Source organism: Antedon bifida, chromosome 6, assembly GCF_963402885.1.
Source record: "Antedon bifida chromosome 6, ecAntBifi1.1, whole genome shotgun sequence".
In the NCBI taxonomy this organism is placed as follows: domain Eukaryota; kingdom Metazoa; phylum Echinodermata; class Crinoidea; order Comatulida; family Antedonidae; genus Antedon; species Antedon bifida.
Window position 1 is genome coordinate 11,415,956 of NC_136231.1, and position 11,694 is coordinate 11,427,649.

General features: G+C 34.7%; 1 protein-coding gene across 2 annotated transcripts; it reads left to right on the forward strand.

Moving 5' to 3' along the window:
* Nucleotides 1-558: 558 nt before the first annotated feature.
* On the forward strand, nt 559-11,476 carry LOC144845525 (fibrocystin-L-like). Of its 2 annotated transcripts, XM_078702916.1 has the most exons (5): nt 559-691; nt 7,529-7,719; nt 9,332-9,528; nt 9,962-10,309; nt 11,433-11,476. In XM_078702916.1, exons 2-3 carry the CDS (start codon nt 7,557-7,559, stop codon nt 9,463-9,465), a joined length of 297 nt encoding a protein of 98 aa, XP_078559042.1. In that variant the 5' UTR covers nt 559-691; nt 7,529-7,556; the 3' UTR covers nt 9,466-9,528; nt 9,962-10,309; nt 11,433-11,476. The 2 variants fall into 2 exon arrangements, with proteins under 2 accessions (XP_078559042.1, XP_078559041.1); XM_078702915.1 differs by lacking the exons at nt 559-691; nt 7,529-7,719 and adding an exon at nt 8,788-9,180.
* Nucleotides 11,477-11,694: the final 218 nt, after the last annotated feature.

The window sequence follows — 11,694 nt, forward strand, 5'->3', positions numbered from 1 at the left end:
CAAGCCTGTTCTTTGATTGCGATGAGTTACAGGTAGGTTCAGTAAGAATATAAACATTTGTAGCATGTTACAAACCGAATACTGTAATTAAGCAATTATGATGAATTAGATTAGATAATGTATAAATGTAAAAATCATAATGAATGGAACAATGTTAATGACGATGAAATAAAAGTGGGAAACCCAAAAAAGACACAAAAAAAAGATATAAACATTTTCAATAAATATGAACATTTTTATTATTCATTTTAAAAGATTTTAATTCTGTTTTTCAAATGTTATTATTTTGTCAGTTTGGGGAACTATATTTTGCATTCTGTCAAATAAAATCAATGTATAGATATTATATATGCATACTTGACTTTCATAAGGAAATTTGTCAAAGGACTTTCTTACTCTTCTACCTTCTTTTTCTTAACGTGTACTGATAATGCCATTCCATTGTGTAATCAGACACGTAATTTATAAATTCTGATTAAAATATTACATTTTCCCATTTTCATGTAAATATTTCAGAATCAACCGGAGAATGCAGGTCAAAGTGCAAAACAGTGTGCACCTTGTGGTCCAGACAATGGAAATGCTGGATACGTGAGGGCAAATTTCATGTCTGGTGATAATGGTGCTCCATTTTTTCCATTTCATGGTATACATAATTACCCAGCTATTGCTGGAAGCACAAGATTGCAAGGTATGTAAAAGCATGACATAATCTGGTCCTTACTTGGACAAACCTAGTCCTTACTTGGACAAACCAGTTGAGTTCTATTGCAGGAAACGTATACTCATACTGTTTACACATGAAGCTGAATGCTTATTTGGATAACATAAAATTGCCATTGTATCCAAGTTATCACCACTGTAATGTTGAGGTTGTCCCTTAGTACTGTTTTATCATAAAATATGTCTTTAATATCGGAATACATTTTTGGTGAAACTTACCAAATGAATATGTTTCAACATACTTATTCATTTACAAATAAAGGTATTTTGCTCTTTCTTATCAATAGATGTCACATTCGCTCATTTTGATACTGCGTGTAAGAAAGATCATTACGCTACTATGACCAATCCATCAAATGATGATGGTATCCACCCAATGTCCGCTGTAGGTACTGTACAAAGAAGGTAACAGTCAGAGACAAGAACAGGGTTTACATACATATACCTAATTTAGGGTAAGTACTAATAGTATTTATCCTATATATCTACGGACCACTTGCATTTATCCAAGTTACGTAAATGTAATCATTGTGTATCCTTACTTGCTAGTTGCATTATTTTCATCAACCTAGTACACTTACCTACAATACTTTTTGTAATGTACCGATTTACAATACAAATAAGTGAGAGAGAGACAAGTTATGTTATAGTTGAAAGCTAGCACTGAAGTGTTTATTCTTTATTCTACATCTACTATATATAATAACAATATCGGTAATGGGTAATTAATATGTCAAGGTGGAATGTTTAGTGGTCTCAGCAGAGGGGTCTACTTTAGCCATTAGTGACCATTAAGTAGCCAGGGTTATATAGAAGTGGGTTAACATAATATATATGGTAACAGGTGAAGGAAGTATAAATAATTGGTAGCAAGTAATATTAATCAAGTTCAATACATTACATTACATTACATTCCCTCCCTTCTATTATAAACAATTCTAAGCTATTTATTTATAATTGAATCAAAGCAGCACTGTACTAAGTTATGGTTTAATAACACTTTAAATGTATATGGTATAATGCACTGTATAAAGTAAAATATAAGATCAACATTTTAAATTGTCCAGTAATAATGTCCATAAAAGTTTCTATATTTCAGTTATTAAAAATGTCCATATCTTTCCGGCGGTTTTCTATCGCGAGTAAGGTATACTCTTCGCTGAGCAGTAATAGACTGTGCTTCGACAGTCGATTGTGATGTTTCCACTGTTCAGATTTGGATTAATGAGTTTGAACAGGCCTATAACGCTTCCTGATATGGTCGGCATGACGACGACAAACTCGTCCATCTTCTAGTTTTATCTTGAATGAGATGCGACCGGATTTTAATATTATTGTTCCGGGTAACCATTTCAGATTTTGTCCTCTAAAGTTCTTTATATACACCTACTCTCCTTCTACAAAAGTGCGTTCTTTGCATGACGATCATGGGCTAATTTCTGTTTTTCAAGTTGAGTGATAACACGATCTGCTTGATAAGGGTGTAAAAGATCAAAATGCGTTTTCAATTTTCGGCCATTCAGTAATTCTGCTGGTGTTTTGCCAGTTGTGCTATGAGGTGTATTTCTATATTTAAATAGGAATCTTGAATTGTTTTTTTTTTAAACTTTATTTGGTAATCAAGGTTAAAAAACAATAAAATATAATACATAGAAAATAGAAAAACAATTGCACGGAAAAAACAGGCCTTGATTACAAGGAATGCCAAGAAAAGTTAAAAACTTATTTCCACTTGGGTCCTAAAAAGAAGAAACTGATAACAAGAACATACAAATTACAACATAAGAATCTTGCTACTTTTGTTTCGATATATCCATCTTTCATACGCTTCATTGTTTCTTTAAATGTGCGTACAGCACGTTCCGCAAGACCATTCGATGATGGGTGATATGGGGCTGTTAAAGAATGTCTTATTCCATTTCGCTTTACGAATGTATGAAATTCATCACTGGTGAAACATGTTCCATTGTCGGATACTATTTTATCTGGCAATCCATGCGATGCAAATATAAGCCTGAGCTTATCCACTGTGGTATTTGTCGTTGAGGAATTTACCGGAATTACCTCAAGCCATTTTGAGTATGCATCGTATTAAAAACATTTTTCCAATAAATGGTCCAGCATAGTCGATATGTAATCGTGACCATGGTCTATTTGGCCAATTCCATGGGTGCAATGGTGCTTTAGGTGGTAAAGTTTGATTGGATTGGCATGTATCGCACTGCTTTGATATGTCTTTGTCCATATAAGCCACCATAACGAATCCTGAGCAAAACTTTTCATTCTGACAATTCCAGTATGACCGTCATGTAGTGCTTGTAGCAACTGTTTTCTACCAGGCTGTGGAACAACAATTCTATTTCCCCACAAAATACATCCATCTTGTGTAGAGAGTTCTCTTTGTCAGATCCATCCAATATGGTTGCAAGTTTTCAATTTTTGGATTAGTATTGGGCCAACCCTTTTTAATGTAGTAAAGAACTCGAGAAAGTGTTGGATCTTTAACCGTCCAACCTTTAATATCTGCTGTGGAAACTGGAGATTGGTTCATTGGCTCCATCAATAGAACAGTTTCGGCAGGTTGTGGAATTGATTCTGGTTTTCCTGGCAATGGTAATCTGCTTAAGGCATCCGCATTGGCATGGGACTTTGTCAGTTTGAATTTTAATGTATATTTGTATGTACCTAATTTCAGTGCCCAACGTTGGATTCTAGCTGATGCTTGGCTAGGCACAAGTCTGTCCTCATTAATAAGACCCAGCAATGGCTTATGGTCTGTTACCAATGTGAAATGTCTACCATAAATGTAAGACTGAAATCGCGTTACTCCGAAAACGCATGCCAAACCTTCTTTCTCAATTTGCGAATACTTTTTTTCCGCTTCTGCAAGTGTTCTAGATGCAAATGCGATTGGTCTTTCTGTACCGCCCCAATTCCATATTGAGATGCATCACACGATAATATTATTTCCTTTTTTGGATCATAATGTGCAAGTACTCTGCAGGAAAGTAGCAATTCCTTTGATTTATCAAAAGTAGATTGTTCTAAATTTGTCCAGTTCCAAGCTTTATCCTTACTAAGTAAGGCATATAACAGAGCAATTAAGTGTGTTGGATAAGTTTGGTAAAAACTTCATAATAAGATAATAATCCCAAATAAGCTCTCAGTTCTGTCAAGTTTTGAGACGCTGGAGCATCTTTAATTGCTCTCACTTTGGCGTTTGTGGGATGCAATCCCTCTTTGTCGATCAGGTGTCCCAAATAACCAACAGATTTAACCATAAAAACACACTTACTCTTTTTTAGACGAAGTCCAGCATCTGCCAGTCGCTTTAGGACGGTTTCAAGAGTTTCGAAATGCTCAAAATCTTTCTTTCCTGTCGTAATTAATATATCGTCCAGGTATACTGTAACACCTTTAATTCCTTGTAATAGTCCTTCCATGACAAGCTGGAAAATCGCTGGTGCTGAAGAGACTTCAAACGGCAACCGTGTATATTGTAAAGTCCCTTTTGAGTGTTGATTACAACATATTTTCGAGAATCTTTATCCAAGAGTAATTGTTGGTACGCTTTTGACATATGTCCAATTTAGTAAATTTTTCTTCGGGGCAAAGGATACTGATCAACTTTGGCTGCTTTATTTACAGTAATTTTGTAGTCACCACAGATCCTAATGGTAGATTTATCTGCCTTAAGTACCGGAACTATTGGTGCAGCCCAGTCTGAAAACTGTATAGGTTCAATAATGCCTTCTCGTTGTAAGCGATCAAGTTAGTCATCTACTTTCTGTCGCAAAGCATACGGAACATTTCTGGCTTTGCAAAATTTTGGCATTGTCTCTTTATCAACATACATTTTTGCTTCAGTACCCTTAAGGGTACCTAGTTCATCTTTAAATATTTCTTGGTATTTACCAAGCAGTGAACTTAAATCTAATTGGTTTATTACCTTGATTTGTTGCCAGTCCAACTTTATAAACTGAAGCCAGTCTCGACCAATTAGGGTAGGTCCATCTGTTCGCACAATCGTTAACGGTAATATTGTAGTAGTACTCTGGTATGTAACTTCAGCATTAATTTTACCCAAAACATCCATTATTTGTCCAGTGTACATACGTAGCTTAACTGACGATGGTTCAAGTTTTCTTTCAGGCCATAATTGCCTAAATTTCGTCTGCGACATTATTGATACCGAGGCTCCTGTGTCAATTTCCATTTCAGTATCCAAACCATCTAACAGTATCTTAACTTTCATAGGTGGAGGACTAGACTTTATTGGTGGTCTTTATTCCAAATAATTCTTCATACATTTCTGTAGCTATGTTGCTTGGTTCATCGCTTGGCTCATCTGCCACAACATTTTTAACTGTTTGGGGCTTCCCCTTCTTTTTGCTAAGACAAACAGATTGAATGTGTCCTACCTTGTTACAATAATGGCAAGTTGTTTGCTTAAAATAACATTTGTCTGGCAAATGGTTATTCTTTCCACAGCGAAAACATGGTTTCGACTTCTTATTTGTATTTGACATAACTAGTTTTTATGGCTTCATAAGATTATGTTAACACAATATATGTGCATAAATTGCAATATTATAGCATAATTATCGAATTTTAAAAAGTGGACATTTTTGCCATTTTTCGAAATAATTCCTTTTTTCCCCCGCATTGAAATTTTCGAAAAATTGCAAAATTTCGACCCTTTTATTTGTTTACATAACTAGTTACTATGGCTCTATAAGATGATGTTAACACAATATATATACATAAATGACAATATTATAATAGCATAATTATTGGATATTAAAAAGTGAACATTTTGCAAATTTTCGAAAAATTCCTTCGGTCCCCAGCAGTGAAATTTTCGAAAAATGGCCAAATACTTACCCTTTTATTTTTTGACTTAACTAGTTTTTATGTCTCCATAAGATGATGTTAACACAATATATGTGCATAAATTGCAATATTATAGCATACTTATTGAATTTTAAAAATAAGAAAATTTGGCAATTTTTCTAAAAAATTCCTTTGGTCCCCCGCAGTGAATTTTTCGAAAAATGTCAAAATTTAGACCTTTTTATTTTTTTACACAACTAGTTACTATGGCTTTATAAGATGATGTTACCATAATATATGTGCATAAATGGCAATATTATAGCATAATTCTTGAAGTTTAAAAAGTGGAAATTTTGGACATTTTTTGAACAATTCCGTAAATTTTGACTTCTTTTTGTAAGCAATTTTGTTTACATTTTCAACTGCAGCTGCAGAGGTTGGCTGCGCCAGATCTCTTACATTTCTTGTTGCAGTTTCGATGCTAGTTGCAATTTCAACAGCTTTTTCCAGTGTCAGTGCTTTTTCTGCCAAAAGACCAAATTCCGTGATTACGGACGCCAAAAACTAGACGATCTCGTAACATTGTATTGAGCGAGGCTCCAAAGTTACAGAATTCTGCCATCGATCGAAGCGATGCCATAAATTCAGGCACTGTTTCATTATCACGTCGAAAGCGTGAGTTGAATTTGTATCGCTGTACAATTTCACTAGGCACTGGACTGTGATGCCCATTCATAGCTGTTACCAGCTCATCGAATGTTTTATCCTTGGGTTTTTCTGGTGTAACCAAATTTCGTAAAAGCTTATAAGATGATGGGCCAATAACTGTTAACAGTGTTGCTTGTTTCTTCTCCTCTGTAGTAATTTCTTTTGCCTTGAAATACAAGTTACTTACTTACTTATTTGTTTTCATAGCTATCCCCAATATTGGGGACATTTCGCCGTCATTGACATTATGTTGACATAGCACAACTTTTCTTAATTTTATGAGAGACGTTAATTTTGATGAGAAGGTCATGGAACACTAATTAATTTTAAAAACAACTAAAAACCTGGGAACTGTAACCCTGACGGGTACTCTCCCTCCGGGTCAAAGGGATCCCGAAACTCATCGGTGGGCAGGGGCGCTCATCTCCCTGTTCAGGACTATTCCTGATGATTACCCAACCTATTTACATTTAAAATTAAAATTAAACATCAAGACATAACTTAATCAACTTAATGACTACTGGACATAGTAGTTATTGTCTTCTATAAAAGATGCTGGAAGCACTTCCTTATATAGTCTTCTCGGTCTAGTTGACTAGCGTTTATATTTCTCTGAAGTATACTTGGGCTCGGTCTTCCTATCAATTTACTTTTTTGGTCATAAAATGTAAGAACTTCGCAGGGATCATAGGTTCTGTCTCCGAATACAGTGTGAAATCCAGTTAGATTGCTGTTGTTGGTAGAATATCGTGTTGGTTATTGCGTAGAGCCTCTGGTTATTGACAACGTACCGCCAATCAGTTTCCTGTTGTTCTTCTTCTTCCTCAGACTCTAGTCTAAAGTCTAAACGCTCAACAAACTGTGACCAATCTTCCCTTCCTTCAATAAATTCTTCAATTTTGCCAATAAGGGCCATTCTCGTCGCCACTGTAGTGTAATGTACCGATTTACAATACAAATAAGTGAGAGAGAGACAAGTTCTGTTATAGTTGAAAGCTAGCACTGAAGTGTTTATTCTTTATTCTACATTTACTATATATTATAATAACAATATCGGTAATGGGTAATTAATCTGTCAAGGTGGAATGTTTAGTGGTCTAAGCAGAGGGTCTACTTTAGCCATTAGTGACCATTAAGTAGCCAGGGTTATATAGAAGTGGGTTAACATAATATATATGGTAACAGGTGAAGGAAGTTTAAATAATTGGTAGCAAGTAATATTAATCAAGTTCAATACATTACACTTTTCATTTAATCTTAACAGTAAAGTTAATCTTTCTGATTGCGTGGAGATGGATTGTGATGCATTTAAGAAAGCAATGATCAGAGATGAAGATGGTGGAATTCTAGGAGGATCACGGCCTGGTTATGTTATTCCTGATTCTCCATACGAGTGGGATAGAGATCCGAGACGTGGACTTAAAATTCCTTATGATGAAAAATGTCCACATAAAGGTTGGTTGTCTGCTTTAATGTTGAATTTTAGCTTTTGTAAACTGTGATTCTTCCCTAAATCTTTCCTCCTATTAAAGTTGCACTCTTGAAACAAGACCAGTCCATTCACCGAGACTGGGCACGCAATTTTATTGTGGCATCCCTTTTTTGAGGAGTAGGAAAATCACTGTGTTGTAGCTGTGATCTTTTATATAATCTGCTCTTTTCATTGGTGTCATGGGTACACATGTCAAGAGCGAATCAGCACATTTATGTCTATCGTTGCAATTGGAGAGACTTATGAGATGTATATGAGAGTTCAACGAATCCTCAAACGTTATGACTTCATTTCCTGAACACAGCTCCAGATCAGAAAATAGTTGTCGGCATCTGGTATGCCAATCCTCAACGCTTAGATGTGTACCATCAAGGTCACTATGTCATGTCAAATAACGGGCAGCTGGATGGAGATATGTTCATATACAATACAATACAATACAATACAAATCTTTCTTTATTCTGGAATAGCTCTTTCAATACACAAGTACTGGTCTCCCAAGAGGTCCAGATTTGGAAAAAAAATACAAGAAAAATAAAAGTAAAAGCTATATTAAAACTATGTACAATAGAAGTTATACAAGATGTTTAAATTCAACTTGACTAAGTGTCTCATAATTTTTACGGATATGTACAGGAAGATTATTCCATAAGGTTGGTGCTCTATAATTAAACATTCTCTTTCCATAAATATTGTTCCATGCTGGAACATTTAGAGTTTTTGTTGATTGACTTCTTGTATTTTTTGTGTGAAAAGTGTCCATAAATTTGAATAGATTTGTTAAATAAGATGGTGCTAAACCCTGTAGGCATTTAAATAGCATAATTAATAAATCATTTTCCCATCTGTCATGGACACTCTTCCATTTTAGTGAGGACATCAATTCTGTTATAGGGGTGTACATATCAGCATAAAGAATGATTCTAGCTACTCTATTTTGAAGTACTTGAAGACGATTAACAAGTTCTAAGTTACAATTTGACCAAACATTACTACAGTAATCAAAACAAGGTAATACTATTGCATTAGCAAGTAGTCTTAAAGCAAAATTTGGAATATAATATCTTAATCTACGAATAATACCGATACGTTGTGATACTCTAGAAGCTACTTGTTCAACATGCTGTTTCCATGAAGATATTTAAAATTATCAACTTTTTCGACATCATTGCCATTAATAGAAAGAGAAATATGGGTTCCAGAAGATCCAAACGTTCAGTTCATGCCAACTCCTGACTCCAGCATTTATGGCGAGAACTATTTTGATCGCGATTGGCAGACTCTTTGGATACTTATACGTGGTAGTGACCCAATTGACATCATCACTACACCGGTTATAATGGTTGACTTTGGTGTGGCTCCTGTTGATGTTTTCTATGAAGAAGATCTTGTTAACAATCTTGCCAGTTTGGTATATATAATAAGTAAATAGCTTTCTTTAACCATATTAAAGTATCACATAATCTATCCAGATTTCTTCTTTTTTCAGTTTCATATGTTTAGAAATGAGTTGAATTTTATTTAATTACCTATTCTTTTAATATCTAAACAATAATTAATATTTTTTCCTTACAGGCAATTCAACCCTTGAACATGATAAGTTAGTTAACCTTCAAGCAGAAATTGTTAATGCAGCACAAACCGGTACTTTGTACGAGAGTCTTGAAGTTGAGGTTATTAGCAATGACCGATCCTTCTCCCCCAACTGAAGACCCAACAAGGGGTGTGAGAGCAACAAATACAACAGGAGGTCCAAGTACAGGCAATGCAACGTAAGTCACAATTTAAGAAGTAATGAGTTGAAGTAGAGTTTTCTGTAGAGTTACTGTAGTATAGAACTGGCTTGTATCGTCTTGTCCAAAGTCTTAAATTGTATTCTCATGTGTGGCGTGCAACAAACATAACCATAATGCCTATATCATTACAAACCAACATAACTAATTGGTATTCTGAGAAGCAAGCTGAAGAAGAGGCATCTAGTGACCCAAAGCACAATGAGTATACGTTTACGGCTGATGCTATGGAGAACCATCCATTTGAGGTTCAGCCTTGCATCTCTATATTGGATACCAGTGTAGGTTTTAACACAATTCTTTCTAAACTCCAATATACTGTAGGCTATCAAGCTTTGGTAATACACCATAGGTTTGATACAAATATTCTACGAAAAAAAGGAATTATTCAATGATTTTTTGATTTTTTCAGGCTGAAATTGTGCAAAATCTGGGACATTCTTCACATCCATGGAAAATGCCCAGGAGTATCTGATGCAGAGCTCGTCAGCAACAACACTGTAGATATAATCCATGACTGGGCCAACTTCACTGATCTTGCCATTAATCTGTCGGGAAGTGGTTACTTCTTTGAATTCAGCATTGTTTATTCCAACTCATCCACGCTAGAAGGTATCAACTCAACAGAGTTTTCTGTCATTGAGGGTGTTTTCCACATATCAATCGCAGATCAACAGTAAAAGTTTTGGAGAAATTTAATGTTCAGTTTAATCTAATTGAAGATTTTACAACGGATATTGCAGAACATCTGGATTCCAAGGTTGGTGATTTTTTAATTAATTATAAGTCATTTTCAAATTGTCAATGCAGTTCTCTCTCTAATTAACCATCCATCTTCTATTTAATACTGCATTATAATTCAAAAATCACCATCAATTGTAGACTAGTGACGTATCCAATCTAAGAGCAACTTCTTTTTGAAGACTACAGTCCATTTCAAATATTCAATGCAGGTCTCCCTCTATTTAACCCACTACCTTCTATTAATACTTCCCCCTACCCCAATTTTAAAAGCATCTTCAATTGTAGACTATCGTATCCACTCTAAGAGCAACTTATGTTGAAGACTAGCCAAAAGTACCTACAAGTCGACACTCCCATAAAAATCCAATTACAGACTACTTTCAAATTTGATTTCATCGGCTGTATAAATCACCTCAAATTAAAGACAACCTCCAGAACAATTGGATAAATATTGGTCAAACATTGGTCAAACAAGGATAAATAAAATATTCTAGGCTTTTCCTTAGGCTTTTTGTCTGGCACTTACTTGTTTTGGGTTCAGGCAGTCTTTAATTTCAGTATTTTGCAACTTAATAACAAGTTGTGTTAAAATACTTCTATAAGGGAACATATTAAGTGGATTGTTTTTAATAACAGATAATGATCACAAATCACAGGAGATCAGGAAAGTGCTAGATATGCACAAGCATGTGATGCGGTATATGCCCAAAATAAAAAGCAGGCAGCAGAGACTTCGAGGCCACAAGAACAGCCAATAGCCAAGGACATATCAACCTTGAAGAATTATAATGTAATTGCTGTAGTTGCGGGTGAAAACGTTTTAAACACGGCACATCTTTTTAAAAAAAAATAGGCATTGTTGCTGGTACAATGCAAACTTCACTCTCACAAAGCATAAACACCTTAAAAACCAGAATCTCGCCAAAACCTAGATTATCTCAAAATATTTCCTGCCCTTTATATAGTCCGTACAGCTTATTACCCACACAGTACATATCTTTTACTTACCTGTTCTGCCAGTAGGTAATTGAAAAATCAGCAAATTTTGTCAAATTAACAAGTGGCAACACTTGTACAGGTAAGAAGAATAAGAAAACTTAATTTTTTTTAATTAATTATTTTATTGTGTTTTTCTATAGGAGATAACCCAGAAGCCTAGAAGTAGAAATGAATACTTTTACAGGTAAGCTTTAATATAGTTTATAAACAAAGTATGTAAAATAAGAATACTTCTTTTGCTAATAGAAGAGACAATTCCAGAGTGCCATAAAATCAAGACCATATATTTGTTGGTTCTAAACATGGGAAAAAATTTTATGGTAGATCTTATAAGTTCTTCAATGCAATCAGTGCAATCAAAGTACTTAATGTACAGATAGATATTAGGAATATATTAAATTG

Coding starts and splice junctions, on each gene's coding strand:
- LOC144845525 (XM_078702915.1), top strand. CDS start 8,979: ATGCCAACTCCTGACTCCAGCATTTATGGCGAGAACTATTTTGATCGC. Junction 9,181..9,331: donor CAGTTTGGTATATATAATAA/GTAAATAGCTTT, acceptor TTTTCCTTACAG/GCAATTCAACCCTTGAACAT.